Genomic DNA, 27186 nt, shown 5'->3' on the forward strand with positions numbered 1-27186 from the left:
ATGACCTATTTTACATTGGTCCGCATGTATATTTTTTGTTTCAGCTTCTGTTTCCCCTCAGATCAGCTTTAAGTTGTTTCTTTAAATGGTTCTTTGTTGAGGATCCCACAATAATAATTTTCCAAAACATCAATAAGTTTGATATTTCCTTCCGACAGTTCCAACCACTCCATTACTAACAAATATTCAACTCAGGCGCGCCAAAACCAACAAACCACTCGCAAACCCGTCCAAATACGTATTGCGAACCATCAAAGCGTTTGTTGAAAAACCGACGTGGTGCGCCGTGTTCGTGCCGTTTGTGCGTCACTTGAAAACACGTACTAATCTGACGAACATGCTGCGCGCGAGCGGCTCGCATACCGAGCAGAGCGCATATGTATCCCGCCTTAAGACGAGCAAGACGCGCGAACATCGAGACGTGTCTTCGATCGACCCATGTGCGGACGGCCTTATGTTTATATTACTGAATAGAGAATTGAATAACCTTTCCAATGAGCTAGCACACGACCTCTAATCTCATTTAAAAAAATATTGATTACTTCATCACGCCCAGATGGATGACGTCACAAGAATGATATAATACCAAAAAGTCATAATTTAAAAATAAAAATCGAACTGTTTCCGGATTTATTTATTTATTTAAGTCTAATTAATTGCATCTTTCACTGAAATATCTTCTATCATTCTTAAAAATCTAGAAAAAATTCTGAAAAAAAATATTTTTGTAAACGACATTAAAAATAATATTCACCACAATCTAGAAATTATTCGGAGGATTCGGAACGATAGATGTTTATGTATGAGATGTTTTTAATGTATATTTCGCACTTTAAAAGCTGTTTTTCCTTGAAGAAAACGTGAAAAATCGGTTTTTGATTGTATGGTATCTGTGACTGTTTGAGTGACTCTAAAAAAATTAAGGACAAAAGCCCTTAATGTTAAACACGTGAGAAAATGTTTTTACGATTTTCAGTGTTGGTTCTATTAAAAAAAATAGAAGAATATGAAAAAATTAGTTTTTGATTTTTTATATCATCTTCATTTGGGGTACCTTGACAATTCTAGGCAATACTACTTCGCGCTAAATGCGCAATAAACATTTTTTCTTATTTTTAATGTCGGTTTTTCTTTAAAAAATCGCGGTGTGTTTTTTTTTTGCGGAAAAAAGGTGTGGTTTTTTATTTTTAAAAGTACGTTTTACTAATTTGAACAATCTGAAAAAATTCAGGGTAAAATATTGTGCAAAAATACCTGTTATATATTTTTTTTCGTGAGAATGAGTGTTTTTTAGACTCATTAAAGTTTTTTTTCTAGCTCTCGATGCTGCTGAGATGAAGAATAAAAACCTAAAAAGCCTAATTATTAGACTCTAGACGGGTCACGTGACCACCTAGGGGGCTAAAAATTTCAGAAAGTGAGTTTTCCTATTTGTGCTAAAAAATGGCCTATATGGAATTTGAATCGAGTTGGGAGCATCTTTCATCATCTTACCCGATTAAACCCTTTTCACGTAATTCAAATTTATAAAACAGTAATTATTATTCAGCCAATTATACTGGGAGTGAAAGGAAATAGCATAAATGGGAGTACCTAATTATTTGGAAACTACATGTAAATAATAATATCTTATCTTATACAGTGTGTCAATTTGAAAACGTACCACCCTCTATACCTAATTCGGTCTCTAGAGAATATCTAAAAATATGCAAAAAACACGTCAAATTTTTTTGCGAGGGGGACATTTTATAGACTAATTTTCAACTAAATTACATTACAAACCGTAAAGCTTGAAGTTCCCCATGCGCAGCCGTTATTCTTCCAAATTTCGAGGTTGTGTTTTATAAACAATGGACTTTAGGTGTCCCCATAGGAAGAAATCGAGAAATGCTAGGTCGGGTCATTGTGGTGGCCTTTCTATTAATGACCAATCCATCTGCCAGGCAATCTTTTTTTTTGGACTGAGGTGGAACGCTCTTAGCAGACTAGGGAAGGTGTCCCTAGTACTGTTGGACTCGGACAGGAAAAGAGAACACGCTAGGGCGCACCAACCACAGTATGGCCCGTGCGTCCCGCATGCCCCCCATGACCAGCCGCCTACCAACTAAAACCACCCCCTCTTCCGACCCGGAATATCCCTGGACGTGCTCCTTAGGGAGCGATCCATGGGGATATCCCGAGCTGTCTGAAAGAAAGTAATTAGAAGCATTGGGTCGTTTAAGGGTCTATTTTCCAGCCTAGAAACGGTAGGACTAAATAGAGAAAAGTCTGATTCCTGCACGGAGGAAGGTGGGCCAACCTCTGCCTGAAAACGGCAGGGCTTGGGTGACTGTTCTGTAGTGTGGCGGATAGAATGAGCCCTAGAAGAATTAGGGTCATATTTCTCTGACGCGGATTATTTTTTTTATTATTTCTTATTTTGCTTTTTTTTATTATTTTTTTTTTATTTTTTATATATATTTTTTTATTTTATAACTATTGTGTTGACCCGCCTCACCCATTCTGCTCCAGTCGTTATAACTCGGATTTTCTCTTAATTATACCGGTTATAATGTCAATTATGGCCTCGAAATCCGCCTTGTTTCCGATCGCAAAATTAATAATATTGTTAGGGCCGATGTCGCCAAACCTACTACGAAGCCTCACCTGCTCGTGAGCAAAGACGCTGCGCTGGAAAACGCAGTGTTCTGTGTCTTCCCTCACGCGACAGGTCCGGCATAAGTCGTCGTCCGACTTCCCGATCCTGTGGGTGAATGCCCTGAATGATCCATGACCGGTCAAAAATTGTGTAAAGTAAAAATTTACTCTCTTGAACTTGCAGGCGTACCACGACTCTACGTTCGGGATCAGCCTTTTGGTCCACTGGGCTTTGATAGATTCCGCCTCCCATTCCAGCTGCCAGTCCGCCAGGATTTGTTGTCGTGCGGCCGATCTTACCCCGGGTAAGTGGCCGTGGCGGTGCTCATATAGGAATTGGCGTTCCTTAGCTAGCAGATGTATGGGAGGGGCGCCCGCGATCACCTGTAGATCCACGGTTGATGCAGTCTTGTATGAGCTTTCTACATTCAACAGAGGCTTCCTCTGTGCCTTGTTTATCATATCTCTGCATTTCTTGTGATGTAGAACCTCAACCCAGACCGGAACCCCATAGAGAAGGGTAGACTGTACGACGTGTAGGTACAGTCTTCTCCGGGCACTACTTGGCCCTCCGATATTTGGTGTTATTTTTCGGAGAGCTGCAGTTTGTGCCTCGGCCTTCCTCACCACCCTTGCGAGGTGTTTGGTGAATCCCAGCCCTTTGTCGAGGTCCACGCCAAGATATTTGGCACAGAGGCTCGACTTGACCTCGCTGTTTCCAAAATGGAACAACAGGTCCGGTCTATCCCTAGGTCCCTTTAGGATAACCACCTCTGTCTTACCGCCTGCGAGTTCAAGGTCGTTCTCGTTCATCCAGGCATTCACCCGCCTGAAACATATCTCGGCCGTACTAACCACCTCCCAGTACAGATCGCTGGTTACGAGAATGGCCAGGTCGTCAGCGTATGCAACCGCGATGCAGTCCCGACCGTATGGTATATTTAAAACGTCGTCGTAGAGGATGTTCCACAGCGTCGGGCCTAAGACGGACCCTTGTGGAACACCTGCCGTAAGTGTAATGTCGTTGTTACCTGCAGACATGTGCCTATTAGTTAGGTAGCTTTTGATCATGTTTGTCAGATAACTCGACACGTTGAGGGCCTCCATCCTGCGGACTATATGTCCCCAACTTGCCGAGTTAAATGCAATTTTAACATCGAACATGATCACTACTGCCCACCTCCTCGCCGTGGCTTTAACGCGGACTGTAATGAACTTAACAACATCTACCGCCGATCTGGCTTTCCTGAATCCGAATTTCCTATCAGAGATGGCGTTCCTATCAGAATTTCCTATCAGAGATCCAATTCCGCTTGTAGGCGGTTCTTAACTACGTTTTCGTAGAGTTTGCCTAGACTATCAAGGAGACAGATCGGTCGGTAGGAGCTGGCCTCCTCCGGGTTTTTACCGGGTTTCGGAATTAGGGTGAGGCGTGCCCTCTTCAAAACGTCAGGGAAAATTTGAGCAGTGAGGAGTTGGGTCAGTACCGATCTGACCAACTCAGGCTGCGCTGCTACCAAAATTTTAACGGCCTCCGGCGGTACACGGTCAGGTCCCGGCGACTTCCCAGTCTTGATCGCTTCCACTGCTCTGGTGAGTTCTATGGAAGTGACGGCTTCAGGGCGCTCACATGTGGCGGGCACGAAGAACAAATCGGGCTTCCTGGAAAAGAGGATGTCCGCAATGTCTCTCGTTCTACTCTCGGTGAGTCTATATGGGTCTTCGACACGCAGGGCCTTAGTGGCAATCCTGTAGGCCTCGCCCCATATGTCGTCCTCGAGCGCATCGCACAGGTTCGTCCAGCACATACGTTTGGACCTCCTGATGACCTTGGTGAGGTCTTTTTTGGCTTGTTTGTATGTGTCCCTGGATTGCAGGGTTCTGTCCCTCTGTGCGATGCGTCTTAGTCTGAAACAGTTAATTCTAGTTGCTTGTACCTCCTCGTTCCACCAGTACGGTACCGTATACGGAATCTGGCTGCGCCTCGTGCTCGCCCTATGTGCTCGTATCATGACATCTCTAAGGCTGGCAAAGTCAGGGACCTCCCCGCGGAGATCCCTAACACGGTCGCTGAAGGTTGCCCTATCAAAAGTCATGACCTTTCTACCGCCACTGGTCGACCCCCTGGATCCGATTTCGTAGGAGATATACTTGTGGAATGTGAATAGATTGTCATCCAGCACATCCCACTTCGTGACCCTACTGGAATACTTGGTTGACACCAGCCTAACGTCGATATGGGTGCGCGAATCCCCCTCTCGAAAGTAGGCTTACCGTTATTCGCAGTCACCAGATCGAGAGAGGAGATCCACTCATTCCATACCTCTCCTCTACTGTCGTTCCTTAGGGAACCCCATAGAACGGATTTCGCGTTTATATCCCCGGCTATGATGAAATTCTTTTCCACCAGAGCAGCTTCCATAATGCTGTCCACCTTATCTCGATAGACCGCCATGTTGACGTTAGGAGAGATGTAGCAGGCTATAATAGCCACATCAACTAAGTTGATTTTGACTACACTCTCCTTCCTTTGGATCTTTTGGATACTCACGTTCTTATTGATAAGGTGGACAGCGACGTCGCGGAGCACATCCGGCACCCAACCAAACTTACTAGCGATTTTTTTATTGGGTTCTGGTACGATCACCAGATCCGCCCCGATGTCTAAGGCTTTTGCATAGACCAAGTCGTGCGCCACTTTAGCTCTACCAACATTCACTTGCAAAATCCTGAGCTGTCTGTTCGCCGCCGTCGCCATCGCGCTAGTAAAGAAAAACTACCCAACCAATAGTCCCGAAGTGTAAAAGCAGAATGGGTGAACACTAATCGACATTTTCCTCGGCCCCAGAGCCATCCTGATGGCAAGACTCCTTGGGGGGAAGCGTACTTGTGCTGCCACTACCGCTGCATTGTTCTTGAGGGGGGTTTGAGACATCCAAAGTTCCCTTTCCTTGGTGGGGGGGTGGAAAGGTGGAACACGTCGTCTTCCTAGCACGACGCAAATTCTCTGTGGCCTCATTTAGTATCACATCGTACTTATCCAAAAGTCCTTCATCGGTAAACACTCCTCTGTTGAACACCTCGTCATCCATCCTTTCCAGGTCTTCTGTAGTAGGAGGGTGACGGCTTAAGGCCTCATTTATTTCGGTCTCCTCCTGTTGCGTGCGAGGAGTAGCAGCGATATCTTGGGTAGGAATAGCCTCCTTAGACGAAGTCCCCGCGCGTTTTGTTTTAGTGACTTTATTTACGGTGGCCGGCCGCTGGTTGAATAGTGGTGGGGAAGATTCAAAGGATCTACCTTGGTCCGCCGCCTTTACTTTCTGAAGCGCCTCTCGGAAGGCAGGACATCTCCCACTGCCGATGCGGTGCGCCTGCTCGCACACCGCGCAGAACTCCTCTTCTTTGCAAGCATCGAAAGCAAGGTCCTTCTTGCCGCAGTTTTGACAGCACCCAGTGCGGTCGGGTCCATTACACTTACTGATTTAATGGAGGTAGCTCCAGCACCTTTGGCATTTTTTTACAATGTACCTCTTCTCCACCTCGCAGCGTACGAGGCCAACCTTGAGGTGTCCGACTTCCAACATTTTCGTGGCCGCCTGTGCGCTTAGTACCACCGTGGCCGCCTTGGTACTGTTACGCATTGGTCTGAGTTGCTTAATTAGGAAATTGGGCTCCTAGGTGCCCAATTCCTTTTTAATGGCTGCCTTTAGATGTGATTCCTCAGTATTTTCGGTCATGCCTCTTATATGTATGATGGCCTGCTTCTTCGCACCCACCATCTTGGCCGTTAACCCGCACTCCTTGTTAGTGATGGCGGTTTTGATGCTGTTGGCTGCATCCTGGTCCTTATCCAGAGTAATAAGAAGGTTCCCATCTTTAGTGCTGCGCAGACTACGGATGGCATCTTTCGCCTTCGAGTCCCCAACAGCTTTCTCCACCCCCTCGAGTAATTGTGAATAAGACGAATCTTTCTTCGAGACTATGAATCCATAGGTGAGTCTTTCTTTCCGTGTGGCCGTAGTATGGATCTGGACCTTACTTACCTCCGTCTTCGAGAAGATGACTTCAGCCATCTTTCGCAAATCATGCACCTGCATGAAACTAAGGTGATGTAGTGCCACCGAGTCTCCCGCCTTGGTTTCTTCTCTGATCAGCTCCAGGGCGAGCCAGATTTTCTCCGGTGTATTGGCCTTTACTTTAACGATTCTCTCATCCGTCGTTTTCCTTACGCCGCCTACTCTCACTGTATAGGAGTTTTCCATCACCTCGAAGTCGCCTTCGAGGGTGGAGAGGGCCGGGTACCTGTCCCTGTATAATCTCTGTATGGACAGGGCCATATTTGGGTCGTTTGACTCTAAGGCCACAACTTTCACGTTGCAGCCCGAGTCAAGGGGGTTCCGCACTTCAACGCTTGTCTTTTTAAAGATCCCCTCAGGCCAATCAAAGCGAGCGTGCCTCTGGAAGTCTTCATAAGAGTTTACTCCATCAAGACTCGTCATCCTGACCGCGCTGGGGGCTGGGGGGGACCGTGCCATGCGTCGGTTTGGGTACCGCATTCCACGGTTTTTTTGGCTCCCATATCAACCTGGGTCTCGTTCTCTATTAACAGTTTCTCTACTGGTTCCATTGAGTTCTTAACCAGCCAGTCCTTCACCAAATCCATCTTCTGGAAGGAGTGTCTTTTTGCGAGATTCTTACACAAGTCCTTAATGGGCTTCGGTGTGGTTTAACTAGCGAATCAAACTTTAAAAGCTGCTTCGATATGTCCGCAAGGTAGTCGAGTAACTCGATTGCCTCATAGCATGTCTTCTTTTTGTATACTTTTTCTGCCGGCTTGTGGCCGGAGGACATTTTTCTTTTAGTATAAATGGCTTCAGGGGGGTAGTTTATAGAACTCCTCCTCTTAAAGTGGTCTGTTATCCTTCCAGATTCACCGCTCTGGTCGCCCGCGTTTTTTTAAATTGTGTATGAGCTCATATAGGTCCCACGAGTAGCAAGGGAACTAGTTTTTCGCCACCACAGAGCCCCGCGTGTGGTGGTAAGGCTACGTTACAACGGGGTTTCGCCTGGTGCCCCGAGGGAACCGTTCATGGCCACGTATCGTGTGGTCATCCATCCTTCGGCACGGTGTCCCATACCTTGGATTACGGATTTTTTATTGAGGTTTTCTCCTCTAGGCTTTTTCTCACGGTTGCCTCCTGGCTCAGTGGCAGTCTGTATCCACAGTCTGCCTGGAATTTCCGTGCAACTGGGAGAAGTGGTTAGGTGGGGGTAAGACATGTCGGCTACATTTAGGGTGTGATGGTCATTTTAAAGAAAATGAAGAGAGTTTGGCGGAGGTCGAGGAAAACCTCGACCCCCATCCAAGTTTGGGGGAGACGATCAAAGCAATGAGGGGTTTGTGTAGCCGCAGGAAAGTTGGAAGGTAGACAAAATCGCTGAAGGCGAAGGCGCAGCAACTGCTCGCCCCAGTTGCTGCGCCCTTTAGCGTCCAGCGGCGGTGTCCAGCGCCCACCCAGTGCACAGTCGCTGGACGCTGGGACTGTATTTGGTTTCACTGGTCGTGCCCTCCTCACAAAAACAGAGACCAAGACCAGTTACTCGTCCCTCCCACCAACGTCGAGGAAAAAATTACAGCCCCGGAGAGATCTGCCAGGCAATCTAGCCACTGTCTAACTGGAAGAAAGTAATGTTATGGAGCTTCTTAAAAGTGAATCACAGCTTCTTAGAAAATCATGCTATCAGGCACATCAATTTGATTTTCCAAAGTAATTGTTATTAAGAGGTCTATTATTTCTTCAAACAGATTTAAATAGAGCTCACCAGTTACATTTTCCCCAACGAACGAACGAATAAAAGTCCATTAGTAGTATTCCCAAGAATACCAAACAAAACGTTCAGTTTATCGGGATACTATGTACGACCTTCCCTAAAAAGTCGCGAATTTTTTTCACTTCAGTAGCGAGAATTTTCTAACCGAGAATTTTATAAGCGAGAACTATGGTCGAACGTCTTCCAGTAGGAAGATCAATGAAGAGGTGGATAGACGAAGTGAGAACAGATGCTAAAGAGATATTGAAGGTGGACAACTGAAAGAGAGAAGCCAGGAACAGAGATAATTACCCAGGCAACCAAACGACGTTTTTATAACGTAGATAACACGTCATAAAAATGACCAATTGACGTGTTTCTATGACGTAGTATAGACGTTGAAAATCACGTGTATTTGTCTCATCGATTTGACGTCATAATTGTGACGATTTTAAAACGTCTAAAAAGTGACGTCTTTTATACGTCGGTAATATTCACGTCTTTAATACTTTCAAAAAGTGACCTCTTTCAGGTGTTTCAAAATAGGTAGTATAAAAAATAGGTAACATGAAAGCTATAGGTCTACGTCTCATGTGTAGATGAAGATATACTACTATTTGTTTAAGATCGCTTGTGCATTAGAAGTAATCTAACATTGATTCTGCATGATTGTACCAGCCCTCGCATTATAGAATTTTCACTATTTATATAAGTATACCTACTTACTGTGTCAAAACTGAAAAAACATACAAACTAATAAATAATTTATTAACAAATTACTCGATAAAAGTCGATAACACATAATTAGTTCATTAACAGAAAATAAACATAACCTCAAACAGTTGTCAAGAAGAATACTGCATTAAACTAACTCACTGAGCAAAAACGAATACAAATCTCTTAATTAACACGTTTCTTCAACTAAATATCTAAACGAAAAGTCTTATTTTATCACACAAGACACAAACCACGTAAACAATAAATGAGAAATTTCTTATGAAAATTATTTAACGACATTGTTTGGAGTAATACAAACAAGCTCCTCCCAATTTTGTGACGTCAGACTTAAACTGTCTGAAAAGAAAACGTTTTTTAAACGTTACTTTAACGTCATTAATCTTACGTATTTAAAGTCACCTACAAAAGACGTCTATATGACGTAATTTTCAAATACGTGTATATATTCAACCAAAACTGACGTTTTCTCGACGTTATATGACGTCAGTTGGTGGCCTGGGTAAAGGCGGATGCTGGGGGAGGCTAGGGCCCTACTTAATCTGTAACGCCATAGGAGAGAGAGAGAGAGAGAGAGAGAGAGAAAGAGGGGGGAGAGAATTTTGAGTGTTAGCATGTCCTTTATGAAAAAACGTACTTATCAGTAAAGCAAATATTGTGTAAAATATTTTGGTTTTCAATTTATTATAAAATCCGTCATTGTTTTGCAAAATTCAATCCTTCTGTAGAAATCGTCATCAAAAAGCTGGTGAGGGATTCGTTTTTTTATACGGGTGAAATTTATATAACTTTAGGATGCTCCCAAGAACGAAACTAGGATGAGTTCGCGCATGACGTCACAATAAGAGAGATTTTAAATAATATTCCCCACAAATAATTTTTAATTCGCCATAAAAAGTCATTTTATAGATTTAGAGTCTTTACTTATGCACCAAGAGTCCAACGTTGGAAAAAAAATTATTTTAAGACAACTGGTTCTTTAATATATTATTCCCTATGCTTCCTCGAACACCGTACCGGCTATCTGGCTGCTGATACAGGTTGCGTTCATTACTGCGTAGCACATTTGTACAGGTAAACATATCGAATTTAAAATTATTGTAAGACGAAAAATTATTTTGTCATTGCTTTTTAAACATTATGAGAAATATGAACTACAATTGCCAGACATTTTTGTGGTTTAAAAAGTAATGACAAAAAAATGTTTCTCGTCCTAAAATAATTTAAATTCAATATACAGGGTGATTGATGAGTGTGATAAAGCTCAGTAGATCCGCTATAGTAATAGATAGCAATAAAAGTTGATAACAAAAATTGTAGCCAACTTTCAGCTTTACATTACGAAATTAGTTAGAATATTACAGGATGTTCGATAACATAGTGGCAAACCAAACTTATTAGTTAGAATATTACAGGATGTTCGATAACATAGTGGCAAACCAAACATATGTTTTTTTTTAAATAGAACAACCTATATTTTATTTTATAGTCGAAATTCTCTTAACTTTTCCATCACAAAAACATAAAGGTTTGTTATGTTATATAGGGCTTTTACAAAGTTATAACCAATTTTTTATGAAAAACGTAAGCTCCCATCACAACAGCAATGGTTTATTGGTGCTATACTTTTTTGTTGATTGTCAAAATTTATAAAAATGGTTGATATTGCTAATTTTCCTTATATCGAATACAGGTTGAGTCAAAACGCAAGTACATTCTTTTCTCAGAAATTTTAAATGGAACACCCTGTATTTTATATCACCATCGAAAAGTATCATTACCGTACTTAAATTTTTGTATAATATTCCCTATGCCTAAATTTTTAGTTTTAGAGATATTTTCATTTTTCACAGCAAGTTATTAATTAAGGTGTTCTATTTAAAATGACTGAGAAAATAATGTACTTGCGTTTTGACTCATGACTCATCCTATATTCGATATAAAGAAAATTAGCAATATCAACCATTTTTATAAATTTTGACAATCAACAAAAAACATAACACCAATAAACCATTACTGTTGTGCTTATTTTTATTTATACAGGGAGCTGAACTTATTACGATTTTTGTGGAACATTGGTTATAACTTTGTAAATACCCTGTATAACATAACAAACCTTTATATTTTTGTGATGGAGAAGTTAACAGGATTTCGAATATAAAATAAAATATAGGGTGTTCCATTAAAAAAAAAACAAAAGTTTGGTATGCCATTATGATATCGAACACCCTGTAACATTCTAACTAATTTTGTAATGTGAAGCTCAAAGTTGGCTACAAGTTTTGTTATTAACTTTTATTGCTATCTATTACTATAGCGGATCTACTGAGCTTTATCACACTAATCAATCACCCTGATTTTGTATTTACCTGTACAACATGTGTGCTGCGCAGTAATGAACGCAACCTGTATCAGCAGCCAGATGGCCGGTACGGTGTTCGAGGAAGCAAAGGGAACAATATATGAAAGAATCAGCTGTCTTAAAATAGTTTCTCGAAAACGTTGCTAGCTCTTAGACCATTAACTATTTCGGATTTATTGAATCGGTGTCTTATTATTTTGTTCGGAAGCTATTTATTTGTGGCATTTATGTAATTCACTGTTCTAATTCGAAAATAAGCCACAATTTAACGTGAAAAATGATTTTTATTGACGTTTCGACTTCCACTTCGGACGTCGTTATCAAAATACAAAATATTAATAAATTAAACAAAAATGTTACTTCTAGTAATTTAATTTAATCTGACTCATTCATATCGGCAATTCAGACATATATATTACACATTTTAATGTAGAAGACTTTAAAATGATATTTGCCAATATTTATGAGTTGCGTTCCTGGGTCTTTATTGAAAGATAGTTTATTCGATTACATGAAATCAACTTTAACTCAAGAACATCCGTCACAAAAAAATCATAGCATGTGATCTGTCTTTAAAAAGACAACCATATGCAATGGTGACAGTAAAATTCTCATGTTAGTGATTCTATAGTAGGCCGGGCCGAAAACGGGGAAAAATTTTTGGGAAATTTTAAACGGGCTAGTAAAAAAATTTGTGTATGGTAGTCCTTATACTGTGTACCAAACATAGGGCGAATTAAATTATTTTTGCCCGGGTCCCCGGGGGCCTAAAAAAATTATTATTTTTTGGTTTATTTTTGGAGCGGGCTAGTGTCTAAAATATTAATAACGATGCTACTATCTCGTTAAAAAATTTTCATCATGATCTAAAAAAATTTAACCGCCCCCAGGACTAAAAATATAAAAGAGGGGTAAACAATGCATATTTATTTACTATTTATACGCTGTGAACTGTGAAGCTCTTTGCTTGAATCAATATGCGGCACGAAAGGTTTTTACATTGAACTATTGGGCACATATTTAGCATTATTTCGTATTATTTCGTATATTCATTTAACCCAAATCACCACCATAAGGTAGCTGCACGACGAGTTCCACCTACCTACCCACCCTCCTTTGCTCAATATTTTTACTTACTCACTTCTTGAAGCGTAGTATTGAAATTTACTTTCAAATATCGGCTAATTCTTCTGGCATCAAGTTTAGCTCGGATGTAACCATCTCTAGATTCTTCACCACACACTTTTATTGACGCATCAGTAATTATCTTCACACACGTCTCCTACGCTTGAGTATGGCAAGGAAAATTGTCAAACTGTGGAACTTGTTTCACCATGTCCCACAATTCCTCGTCGGCCAAATACTATATTAGAGGAGGATCTGTTACAGTACTATTCATCCAGTCTATGAAATCTATGTAATCTTCTGCATCGAAATAATTAATTTAGGAATTTGGGATACTATTAAAACGCAATTTTTATACCAGCCTTCCTACATTTAAAAAAATTCTTCTGACAGCAACCTCTCTAATACGTTGACGTGAATCTGTTAACATAAAAATTTGAATGATTTCCGGGTGCGCAAATTAAGCATTGTCTTGAATAACTTTATTGATAAAATTGATGAGACATTATTCGGAAAATCTCTCGAGGCCCGCATTCATAGAGGCAGCACCATATTCCAATATTGGCTGTGTTTTTATCTCAAACCTCATACGAGCATATACTTGTATCACAAACTCAGCTGAAATCTTTAAGCTTTCACAAAGATCAGTTGTAGCTACATAAACTCTAAGAATGCGATTAGCTGTCGTAAATCTACGTGTTTGTGCCATCTTCACTGGACTTCTCTCTGCCAAATTTTGAGAACATATTCCATCTCCAATTATTGCTTTAGATAGTTTGAATACATACTGTTGATCTGAACTTAGATCACTTTTATTTACAAGAGACAAGACAGCTTCTATGGGTTTAAATTTAATAACAGGCATTTTTTCGCAATTGGGAACAAGGGATCTAATAAGCTCACAATATGAATAGGGACCTTTTGTGTGGTCATCTAGTTTTTGCAGTAAATATCGCAAGGGAAGTTCATTAGCGTGCAACGGGCATACACTCCACTGTAACGGTTTATTTACTCGCCTTTCTATAATCCGAATGATTCCACCTTCCAGCCCGTATTGACATTTGTAGTACCATCACATCCCATAACACTTAATTTGCTTAGATTTATATTATGTCTTTGTAATCTAATACTCCTTCAACAATATCTGACACGCGACACGAGACTGGCTAAGAGCTAAAAACCCAAAATATAAACTACCGGGTCCTTCAATTACAGCTATATCTTCAGTTGTCATAATTCGTCTCGCGTTTCCCAAGACCATGGTCTTTTCTTTCATCAAAGTATAGATAGCCCTTTGCCCTTTAATTTACCTGTTTAAATTTTTATTCTCATATTGGAGTTGCCGTCTGTTTTCCTTAACTCATCTCCGAATTTTATTTTTGTCGATCACCAGCGCTGTATTCTCTTTGAAAATTTAGTTTAGATCTTCTAAATCAGCATTTAAAAGCTTAAGTATTTTTTCCTGTCGACTGTATTATATTTATTTCGCTTAACAATAGAATATGACAATAAAAGCTTTTTTAATAGCGCCAAGTATTTTTTTTAACAAAATAAAAATTCTTTAAGGGCCGCGGGACCCGGTTAATTACTTTTTAAAGCGGCCCAAATTTGATATAGGATTATATAAATACTAGTTCCAAATTTTAGCAACTAGCCTTGTATAAGAATTTAAAAAAAATTTCGACCAAAAAAAAATTTAAGCACCAGGGGGCCCAGTTAATTATTTTTTAAACCGGCAGTTGGTACAGGATTATATAAATACTAGTTCCAACTTTTGGCAACTAGCCGTGTTGACACAAACCAGAAAAAACCTCATATGATACTATCCCGACATTGTAAGTATTTGGTCTTACATTAAGTTTACTCTCAAAACTAACACCAATTTCTGACTTTATATGTATGTTATTTTAAATTATAAATAATATTAATAATACATAGATATATAAATAATACTAAAATATAAATTATGTACTAATCTCAATATGCTATTGACTTACTAATCATGGTATTTTCTTTCTGTTGACTTCCTCTTTTAGTATGGGTAACAACATCCTACTACATTCTACCGATGAATTTGCGACACAATTGGTTTCATTTAGCATAATTAGAGCCGCTTCTTTGATTATTCTCTTTTTACTATCTGTTTCTTTCAGGACTATACTTGAATCTTTCAAATGAAATGAACACGCATGTGATAAAGAGCACAGAGTTCAGTGGAAAGATTCAAGTATAGTCTTGAAAGAAACAGATGATAAAAAGAGAAAAATCAAAGAAGCGGCTCTAATTAAGCTAAATGAAACCAATTGTGTCGCAAATTCCTCGGTAGAATACAGTAGGTTGTGGTTGTCCATACTAAAAGAGGAAGTCAATAGAAAGAAAATACCACGATGAGTAAGTCAATAACATATCGAGGATAGTATATAATTAATATTTTAGTATTATTTATACACTGCGCGTCAGAGAAAACAGGCACCCCAAAAAATTGGTCATTTTTGATGTCTCGTATCACCTAAACCTGTTGTCCGATTTAAGTAATTTTTTCAATTTGTCATATCTTTATTCTTTAACAATATCGCTGTAATAATATTGTTGCTAAACAGGTAAATTTTCACTGTGTTTTTTTCTTTAAGTTTGCAACAGCCTGTGGACTATTTTAGCATTTATAAAATACTGAAATTAAAATCCAACTATATCCTCAGGTCTTCATAACATTCTGTTTTTTTATTCATTTGCTATGTTGGATAATACAAAAGGTAGTTTAACCACTAGCCATGTTCTTCATCAGTACAGGCTGTTTCTAAATAAGTGCGATAAACTTTAAGGGGTAATTCTGCATGAAAAATAATGACCATTTGCTTTATAAATATATATCCGCAAATGCTTCGTTTCCAAGATACAGGATGATGAATTCTTACAAACTGACGATTTATTTATTGCATTAAAATCGGTTAAGATATGCAAATTCAATTTGGTGTGTTATAATAGATAGTTATCGGGTATTTTTTGACATGCAATTAAGAATTTAATATTCACCATTTTCGCGCATACGGGTAATATGACCGATCGATTTACCCGTATGCACGCAAATGTTGAATACTAAATTTTTAATTGTATGTCAAAAAATGTGCAATAAATAAGTCTTAAAACCCACCAAATTTCATTTGCATATCTCAACCGGTTTTAAAGCAATAAATAAATCGTCAGTTTGTAAGAAAAAATTTAACATCCCGTACCTCAGAAACGAACCGTTTGCGGACATACAATTATAAAGCAAACTGTCATTACTTTTTAATACAGAATTACCGCTTAAAGTTTGTCGCACTTATTTAGAAACACCCCGTACTGATGAAGAGCATGGCTAGTTGTTAAAGTATGTATCTAACTGTTGGGACTGCTTGAATATTAGTGCACCCTAATATGTCTGTGTAGATTTTGGCATTGGATCCGAGCATGACATGTAACACCGTTGCCGTATCCTTTATTTTTTTCATACTATCACATTACAATTTTTGTAATATTATATTTGTGTGTGAAATGTATCATTTGTGTATTTTAGGTACCTATGTTCTAATATGTTATGTATAGATAGGTTTTTACTTGATTATTTTAATTCATTGTGAAGTTTAATTTGTTAGAAACCTTGTAATATTGTGTAATGTGTAAAAAATAAGTAGTTTTGAAACACCAATTAAGTAAAGTTTATTATGTTGTTGTTTTCACCAATTTTGAAAAAATGTGAAAACGTTGAATTATCCACGTCCGTCTGTCCGTCCGTCCGTCTTGTCTGTCTGTTTTTAAACTCAACTCCTCCATCATTATACCAGGTAGAATGACAAATGAGGTGTCAAATAAAAGCTTATAATACAAGTGTGGTACTAAAGGTGAGAAATTTAACCTAGGCTGTCTGTCCTTCTGTCCGTCCGACCGCGAATATAATTCCTTCGTCACTATACCAGGTAGAACAACAAATGAGGTGTCAAATGAAAGCTTATAATCCAAGGATGGTACTAAAGGTGAGAAGTAAAATAACTTAACACTTTCCTGGAATTGGATTCGTACTAATATCAAATTCATACCAAATTCAAATCAGTCAAAAAATAAATAATTTACGTGTGTAATGTTAAAGAAACCTAAAAGTATGGATATTGAAAGTAAACACGTTAATTTTAAGCATTAAGTATAAGAAATAGTTTAAATGAAAAGGAAATGTATTCGAACAATTATTTATTCATACAACTTTTCCCAAAAATAGCCTTTTTTTAATTTGTTCGTACTATAAGTACGAACCTTGTGTAAGTGCGTTCCCAGAACCTTAGTCCGCCCTAAGGTGGAACGAAAGAGGCCAAAAAAATAAAAGATACTAAAATCAGGTGATGAAAATAATCGGCGCGAGAGCATTTTGAAATAAAAAGAATAGTTTTATTCAATATCAAAACGCAACTTTTTCGCACTAGCTCCATGAAAAAATTACTTCGAATTTTTCGTTCCATCCTTAGTCAGTGATAAATTATCAGAAAATCGCATGCGCAATTTAAAATAATATAAATAATACCGTTAATAGACTATACAAGGTATATTTACTACTAATTAATATTAATAATTAATTATTCATATAAAAATATACACTGTATATTTACCTATTAACGGTATTATTTATATTGAGGTTAGCAGTTGTCAGGGACTAGTCCCTGACTACTGTGCGAACGCACTTTAAAAGTTTATCTTTTATATTTTAAACGTTCTTATACAGGGTGTCCCGAAAAAATTGGTCATAAATTATACCACAGATTCTGGGGTCAAAAATAGATTGCTTGAACCTCACTTACCTATATACAATTGTGCACACAAAAAAAGTTACAGCCCTTTGAAGTTACAAAATGAAAATCGATTTTTTTTTCATATATCGAAAACTCTTAGAGATTTTTTATGGAAAATGGACATGTGGCATTCTTATGGCAGCAACATCTTAAAAAAAAATTAAAGTGAAATTTGTGCACCCCATAAAATTTTATGGGGGTTTTGTTCCCTTCAACCCCCCCCCCCCAACTTATGTGTACGTTCCAATTAAATTATTATTGTGGCACCATTAGTTAAACACAATGTTTTCAAAACTTTTTTGCCTCTTAGTACTTTTTCGATAAACCCGTATTTATCGAGATATTTTGAATATTTGTCGAATCCACCACATATTTGTGTATGGTTAAGTACGATTATAGACCTGTTAATAATCAGAAAATTTATTTATAATTTACATTTTTAGGTATATTTTGAAAAAGATGCCGAATCTCGATAAAAGGTGACTTATCAAAAAAAGACTAAGAGGCAAAAAAGTTTTAAAAACACTGTGTTTAACTTATGGTACCACAATAATAGTTTAATTGGAACGTACACAAACATTTGGGGAGTTTAAAGGAACAAAATCCCCATACAATTTTTATGTAAATACTTATATTAAAAAAGAAGCAGCATCTCGATAAAAACTGGCTTATCGAAAAATACTAAGAGACAAAAATGTTTTTAAATCGTTGTGTTTAACTAATGGTACCACAACCACAATAATGAATTAATTGGAACGTACAAAAAAGTTTGGGGGGGGTGGGGTTCAAGGGAACAAAATCCCCATAAAATTGTTATGTGGTGGACAAATTTCACTATAATTTTGTTTTAAGATGTTTCTGCCATAAGAATGATACATATCCATTTTCAATCAACAATCTCTAATAGTTTTCGATATATTGAAAAAAATCAATTTTCATTTTGTAACTTCAAAGGGCTGTAACTTTTTTTATGAGCACATTTGTACTAAGGTAAGTTAGGTTCAATTGAACTATTTTTGACCCCAGAAAGTGTGGAATAATTTATGACCAATTTTTTCGGGACACCCTGTATACTTCTGTTCAATTAAGTTATTGGACTTAGGTTTTCTCCCAAAGTAATCGAAAGTAGAACTGACTGGAAGTCGATATTTGAACTCTTCGTGTAACTTTGCGTCGATTGATATACGATTTTTACTAATTTTGAGTCATATTTACTAAACTTTGGTCATCATTGTTTAAACAGAAATGACTTCAAAACCGGAACTAAAGATTCAAACTCAACTTTTCAATACGTTTCGATTGATGTGTTACATGTACTATTTCTGCGATTATAATGGCACTTCTGGTTAGAACTTTTTAACCGAAAATGATATAAAAAACAAAATTTTACATTTGTTGTCATCATGCTAGGGCACGTCGAATGATATACCGCTTATACAATTTCGGTGACTTTAAAACAGAACTTACGGTTGCGACTCTAAAACCGGAAGTCCGATGTCAAATTTCTCATCTTTAATACCAACCTTGGGTTATAAGCATTCATTCGACACCTCATTTGTCAATCTATCTGTATTAAGAGATAACGGAGGAAGTTGTATTCGCGGACGGACAGACAGTCATTAAACCGAAAGTATATATTTGTTCTCGTCTTGTGAAGGCGCGTCGAATAATATATTCCAGTATTGTACTATTCCAGTGACTTTAAAACTGTACTTCTGGTCGCATTTCTAAAACCGGAAGTCCTATGTCAAATTTCTCATCTTTAATACCAACCTTGGGTTATAAGCATTCATTCGACACCTCATTTGTCAATATATCTGTATTAACAGATAACGGAGGAAGTTGTATTCGCGGACGGACAGATAGTCATTAAACCGAAAGTATATATTTATTTTCGTCTTGTGAAGGCGCGTCGAATAATATATTCCAGTATTGTACTATTTCAGTGACTTTAAAACTGTACTTCTGGTCGCATTTCTAAAACCGGAAATCCTAGGCCAAATTTCCATCTTTTGTACCATCCTTGGATTATAAGCTTTCATTTGACACCTCATTTGTGATTCTACGTGGTATAATGACGGAGGAGTTATATTCGCGGTCGGACGGACAGACGGACAGAACCGTTACAGACAGAATAAAACGGGCCATGATGATCGCCGTTGTACTGAAAGGATAAGGCACACCAATTGTAACGTTTCAATCAGCCGATTGAACGCTACACCAAGCTCCGCTTGGTATTTGTCCCTCGGACTATGTATTTCTACAAGCGACCCTACTATCGTCAAGTCAATTAGTACATCTCTTCGAAGGTATTTAATCCGATACAAATTTGTACTTGCTCTTTTGCCATTGCCACATAAATCAGGCACAATATTGGCATACATTATCGTGTTTGTGTGTAGGCCGTTAAACAATGGCTCCTACCTCGGTAAGAAGACTTTAGTCAAGCACTACCTGGAAAAGAGAACACACTACCTTGGAGAGCGGAACTGGCTTACAACCGTATCCTGATGCATCAGTAGAATGAATTACACAAGACAGCCCTACAGAGACAAGACAGCCCAACAAGGTAGCCCTAGACTTCCCATAACTGCCGGCGACGACAAATTCTGCAGGGATTGGGGACCTCCTTTAGGAACTGTGACGGGAAGACTTAAAGCTGAGTAGATTTTTATCTTTATAACTTTTATACCGGTTACCAACAGGGTCTCGGTCACAGGCTCAGAAAATTAACTTGGTTGTCTGTATACAATAAAATTATTTTTGTTAAGTTTTTTTTTATATCTGAATAAATAGTGTATTTAAAATGATTAGGTAGACTTTTTATTTACTGTACCTTTCTGGGATGGGTGTGAAGGAAGAATGAACAGGGAACGAACCCAGGGCTGAGCAGTCGGGCAGAACACCATTCTGATGGATGGAACGGTGGACGTTTTTCTTGATGTTCGAGGAATTCCTCCCCTCGTTTCTCCCAGCAGTGTGGTGTTGCTTAATGCCCTGGTCTTGTTATGATCAGGATGTTACACAATAAGAAAAAAATTGAATTAATTAATAAAAACACATAACTATTTATAAATCCTACAGAGAAATCCGTGTGTCGAAGTGAGTCCGGCGAAAAAGAAGAAGAAAATAAGTATTTTCAGTAAGTTAAAATCACTCGCAAATCGCCTGGCTTGTTTATTTTCTTTATATTTGAATATTTAAATTTACTTTAAATCACCTCAAAGATTTTTTTTGTAACAAGTTTTATCCTTTTTTTTTCAACTTTGGGGGGAATTTTTGGGGAAAATTAACCGCTACCCTTCAGCCAGACCGGCATTTTTGTATTAGTTTATCATGAAAGAGTTACCTTAAAAATTTTCAGATTGCCTAAAATACCTACTCAAAAATGTCTCACAGCTCTCATGCTATATCTGTAAACTTGTAAATCATCTTCACTTTGAGAGATTAATATTGCGTTGTGAACATAGCAGATTATTTTATGTTGCTTTTCTCCCATTTGGCATCCTTTTTTAGTTCTTGCTTTTTTATTAGGTACTTCATCCATGATCAAGTTGAATAAAGCGCTCAGGGAATCCCCCTGGCTGTGAGTACACAAAGACATTAAATTGCCTATCGTCGTGGTGTTATTTGTAATATAATTATTTGTTCTTGGTTAAAAGAGTTATACCCTTCGTCCGAGTCCATTAATATTTAGTCCACGTACTGTTTTTATCTATTAGCGTTTTCATAGCTATTACATAATTGGTAATTTGTACCACAAGACAATTTGAAACCTACCTGCTCTTTAGGTTGATAGAAAACTAATTTGTGAGTTATTCATTCTGTTTTATTACTATCTTTGGAAATAATTTGTACACCTGGGAGAGAAGACATACATAATACCATGATGCCATGCTTGGATTATAAGCTTTCATTTGACACATAATTTGTCATTTTACCTGGTATAATGACGGAAGAGTTAAATTAGCAGTCGGGCGGACAGACGGGCAGACAGCCTAGGTTAAATTTCTCACCTTTAGTACCATCCTTGGATTATATGCTTTCATTTGACACCACATTTGTCATTCTACCTGGTATAGTGACGGAGGAGTTATATTCGCGGTCGGACGGACAGACAGGCTGTCAAATTTCTCACCTTTAGTACTATCCTTGGATTATAAGCTTTCATTTGACACCTCATTTGTCATTCTACCTGGTATAGTGACGGAGGAGTAATATTCGCGGTCGGACGGACAGGCGGACAGACAGCCTATGTCAAATTTCTCACCTTTATTACCATCCTTGGAATTATAAGCTTTCATTTGACACCTCATTTGTCATTCTACCTGGTATAATGACGGAGAAGTAAACGTTCTTATAAAATTATTCTATTATTCTTGTAGGTACATTTAACATTGATTGAAATAATTATAAAAGAAATAATAAAAACAGTATGGCAACACTATGACGCACAAATATAAGATTCAGCTGTGGGTTACATAGGGTGCACTAATATCCAAGCTGTCCAACTTTTGTATTATCCAACATAAGCAAATGAATCAAAAAACAGAATGTTAAGAAAACCTAAGGCTATAGTTGGGTTTTAATTTCAGTATTTTATTAATGCTAGAATATTCCACATCCAACAGGGTGTTAGGAACTTTGAGAAAAAAACACAGTTTGATTCGTACACCCTGTATGCAATGAAAATTTGCCTGTATAGTATATGCCATATATTATTACAGCGATATTGTTAAAGAATGAGGCTATAATATATTAAAAAAATTACTTAAATCGGACAACAGGTTTAGGAGATACGAGACATCAAAAATTACCCATTTTTTTTGGTGCCCGTTTTCTCTGACGCGCAGTGTATATCTGTGTAGTATTAATATTATTGATAATTTAATAAAATCAGAATCTAGTGTTAGTTTTAAGAGTAAATGTAGCTAATGTAGGTAAGACCAAATACTAATTACGTCGGGTCGGGATAGTATCATGAAGTTTTTTTGTGGGTTTCCTTATGATTTACTATGAAATCAATAACACGAGAATTTTACTGTCATCACTGCACGTGGTCGTCTTTTTAAAGATTACATGCTATGGTTTTTTTGTGACGGATATTTTTGAGTTACAGTTGATGTCATGTAATCGAATGAACTGTCTTTCAATAAAGTCATCCCAGGAACGCAATTCATAAATATTGGCCATATCATTTTAAAGTCTTCTACATTAAAATGTATATGCCTAAATTGCCGATATAAATAAGTCAGATTAAATTAAATTATTAGAAGAATTTTTTATTGCAACATCATTTTTGTTTAATTTATTAATATTTTGTATTTTGATAACGACGTCCAAGGTAGAAGTCGAAACGTCAATAAAATCATTTTTTCAAGTTAAATTGTGGCTTATTTCCCAATTAAAATAGTTAATTACTTATTATTTTGATTAAAAAAATTAATAAACAATACAATGAAAAAAATAAACCTGTAAAATAAAACTGTGTTTTATTTAAAACGCACTTGCGAAGCTGGTGTAGAAATGTATATAATAGAGTACAAGCAGAGAACTAGGAGCACTTTCATCTTCTCCCTAATTTCAATATTGTCTTTGTTCCAGCATTATTCCTCGGGCAACCCGAGCAGCTATAAAGCCGTTGTACTTTTTCAACTACATATGCTTATTTAACCAGTTAAGTTTTCAATTGAAATACCAATTAGAAGAAGGAAATGAACCCAAAAAATCTACTCTATCTCATATTATGCATAAGGTTTTAGTTTGTGAAAACTGTCATTATAGATAGCAGTGCGTTTAAAGTGTGCGTGAAGTAACAATGTATTTTAAATGGGATTTACTTTTTCACACTGTTTTTTGGGGCACTTTCATATAATCAAATAACCTTAACTTTCGCGTTGTCATGGTTAAGACATGCGATCTATAAATTACAACAAAAGGTTTGACAGTTTTGTGGTTTGAAAGAAGTTTGTATTTTTAAATGTCAAAGTAAGAATTGTAGAATATTCTTTTTCTCATGATCATCTTTCAGTGCGTCACAGTTTTTCGATTTCTTTCTATAACGCATTAAATTGTATGTGACAGAAAAAAAAGGCACGTCGGTGATTACATTTCGTCGGTGACATTTTTATAACATTTATTCTAGTTATTCTAGTTGTCGATAGATGGCGCCACAATAAAAAAATAATTTTTTTTTAATTAGATAATAATATTACAAATATAATCTGTATAATTTATAAGACTATACAAATCAAAGAAAATACCATTTTATAAATGCAAGAAACATTTTATTTGTTTTTATTCCAAATTGAAAATAAAATGTGACAACTGTCAGATTTAACTAAAATGCCATGTTAGAATAAATGTCATAAATGTGTATTATCACGGACATGAAGGAAAAATGATCATGAAAAGGACTATAGAAATGAATTCCAGTGACGAAGAATTGCAGTTTTTTTATTTGTTTATCGTAGATAAAATGTATGAAACTGTGCGTGAAGTACTTTTTGCGCACTTACGAGATGTATACCACTCGGTCCGCTCGTGCTCTAAACATATCGCGCGTGCGCAAAAAACATACTTCACGAACTGTTTCATAAATAACTATTTCGGGAAATCAATAAAAAATGTTTATTCGCTCTATTCAATTTTTTCTTGTTTATTAATATAATCTACTATAAAGTACAGTTTGTTTATAAAAAAAAACTAAAATAATTCGATATGTTCCAGATATTCCAGAAGATAAAAAATAATTTTACGAAAATATCCTTACATAGCCAACTTCTGCATCAGATAACGTCATTGAGGGAGAAGGGTAGTTCGAGGAAATATTTTTTTGTATTTGTTTGGTTTTTATGAATTATTAATAAAACAAAAGTTTTTTCATATAATTTTGTGTCATTATTCATGTCAAAAAAATATAAGTTATAAGAAAGAAAAAATCCACTGGAGGTTTATTTTCTTCTTAAAACTGTTGCACGATTCGGGTTGGAAGATCGCTATCACGGGCGCCCATATAAAAATTTTCAGAGGGGGCCAGACGTGAAGATGTTGCACATTATATTTTGTATACTTTGGATAACCATATTATAGTTAACAGCATCCGAAAAGCTAGGGGAGGCACGCCCCCCCCCCTGCCCATGGGTATGGGCGCCGATGATCGCTATAACTTATATGGTGTTTATTCCCTATTTAACGCGGATAGATATGGGCCTTACCTTAAACGTTGTATTTTTGTTAAAAAGTCATTTCGTCATATTTTTACGTTTATTCCCTTCGTCTAACTGGTGGTTCAATTAGACACTGACAGAGCACACCCATCGGAAATCAATAAATGTTGGTCAGAATTTTATTGCACAATTGATATCGAAAATTCACTTTAACTCTCATTTCCATTATTTATCAATATATAACGAACATTAATATGTACATAATTTGTGGCAACCAATTATAATACTTGTGCATTCCGAATAAATAAAGGTTTTGTTAACTGTTTTGTTTAATAACTGTTTTGTTTCAGATTTTCTTTCTATATACGCCAGACATCTGCAACGTATAGTGATAGAACATCACAACATTCCAATCATATGGCCCGGAGATTTAGCCGATTTAGAATGTAACTCAGTAGCAGTAAAGCAGAACAAAATAGAAGCCATTAGTGTAAACGCTTTCAATTCATCCATGATTGAAACCTTAGATTTGTCCAACAATAAAATAAAATGTTTATTTGAAGATCAACTAGCTATAGAGAATTTGTTGCACTTATCGTTACAAAATAATAGGCTGGTGTACATAGAAAAAAATGCCATACCATCTACTGTAACTACTCTAAATTTGAGGTTTAATAAACTTTCATCGTTCGAAAGTCCGAGCAATGTTGAAGAACTTATTTTATCGCATAATAAATTATTAACATTGGATTTAAGTAAATCTTTGCTATTAAAGCAATTACATTTGGACTATAATGAACTAAGACGTTATGACTTTTCCGGATTAACACAATTAACTCTCCTAAACTTAAGTTTTAATGGTTTGCAATACTTAAACAGAGATAAGTTTTTAAATATGAACCAGTTGTTTGAATTAGACTTATCGAACAATTACTTGAAAGACATAGATATGCTAGAGAACACTTTTCCAAAATTAGCCGTTCTTAAGCTCAACGACAATTTAATCAGCCGATTTGAAGATATTTTACAAAGTATAGGTACTCTCATGGAGCCAGATGTTTCCGGAAATATTATAGAACATTTTAATTTCAGTAATCTAGGAAAAGTTTGGAGATTAAAAATGAATAATATGAAGTTAACTAGTCTTGATCCTGAAAGCCTTTTTAATATGAATACATTATACGAGATTGAATTATCCAACAACTCATTATCAACTTTTAACTCAAATTTATATATTCCGACGATTTGGAGAATGGATTTAAGTCGCAATGATATCAGAAGAATTGACAACAACTTTGGAAACTTTAAAGCATTAGGTAGTTTGGATTTGTCTTACAATAGTATAAGTTATTTTAATGTTGCGTCAAACAATTTAGATAAGTTATGGAAATTGAAATTAAACAACAATAAACTTGGTAGAATAGCAGACCGTAATGTGCCAAATTTAAATTTTTTATTGATGTTAGATCTGGCATTTAACAATTTAAAAACGTTTATGATCTCTCCCAATAAATTAAAAAGATTAAGGTTGCTGGATTTATCTTCTAACAGTATTTCTGTGTACGACGAAAAACTTGTAAATAATCTGCAAGGTTTAAGATTCTACAACTTAAGAAATAACTTTATTAGTGAATTTCCTTCAAGTGCTTTCTATTCACAAAATAAGCTTTATTATCTTGACGTATCTTTCAATGTGATTACTTCTATGAAATATAGAGATAGAGAAAATGCAAGATCTAACATACGGACTTTCAATATTTTTGGCAATCCTTTAAATTGTTTACATCAAAGACAAATTGAAGCTTTCTGTCTACGAAATAATATTTTGCTAAATATTTGTGATGTTGCTAATGGAAAATCCCCAATATGTGTAGATTATAAGTGTGACTGTGAATTTATTTATAATGAATTAACAGAACAATTTCTTAAGTTTATTAATAAACCTAAAGTAGGTAATTGTAGTTTTTCTGTTTTAGCACATAATGGAGCATAATAAAACTCATTTATTTACTAGAGTTTTCATTTTTTTGTCGTCACTCGCTTCAATTGGACACATTATTGTTTAACGTTTTAATTTTCTTTTTTTTACTTTTAACCGGACAAAATTCCAAACATACTGTTAATGTCCATACTCATTGAAAAACTAAGAGTGGGTATATATTATTAACTACAATAGTTTATGGGAATAAGCCAGAATTATATCCCCTACCCTCTATGCGCAGCGTTACATTTAGACATGTTAAAAATATTTTACACAACGAAATTTGAATTTATTTGAGACATTTATTTTAAATAATGAAAGTAGGTACATAAAAATTAAACTGCGAAGCATATGTTTATAGCATAAGGGATATAGAAAATTATGCTCATTTTCGTAGTTGATTTTTTTGTGAACAAGATTAACGAATTCCGCTAATCTTTTTTATTATTTTAGATTTTTCTTTAGTTTTTACACAGTTGTGCAAAGGTTTACTCAAACTTCTTTTTTGAACTTATATCGGGTGGAAAAAGAAATAAATGTTTTTCTTAT

General features: G+C 36.7%; 1 protein-coding gene across 3 annotated transcripts in view; it reads left to right on the top strand.

The window, feature by feature from the left end:
- LOC114343614 (insulin-like growth factor-binding protein complex acid labile subunit) overlaps positions 1 to 26671 on the top strand; it is a 31097-nt gene extending 4426 nt beyond the window's left edge. For all 3 annotated transcript variants that reach the window (XM_050650411.1, XM_028294450.2, XM_028294452.2), the window contains exon 2: positions 25007 to 26671. In XM_050650411.1, the coding sequence (XP_050506368.1) occupies positions 25007 to 26649 (1643 nt within the window). In that variant the 3' untranslated portion in view covers positions 26650 to 26671. The remainder of the gene's footprint in view (positions 1 to 25006) is intronic.
- The last annotated feature ends 515 nt before the right edge of the window (positions 26672 to 27186 follow it).

The sequence above is a fragment of the Diabrotica virgifera genome, chromosome 5, assembly GCF_917563875.1.
Source record: "Diabrotica virgifera virgifera chromosome 5, PGI_DIABVI_V3a".
Taxonomy (NCBI): domain Eukaryota; kingdom Metazoa; phylum Arthropoda; class Insecta; order Coleoptera; family Chrysomelidae; genus Diabrotica; species Diabrotica virgifera.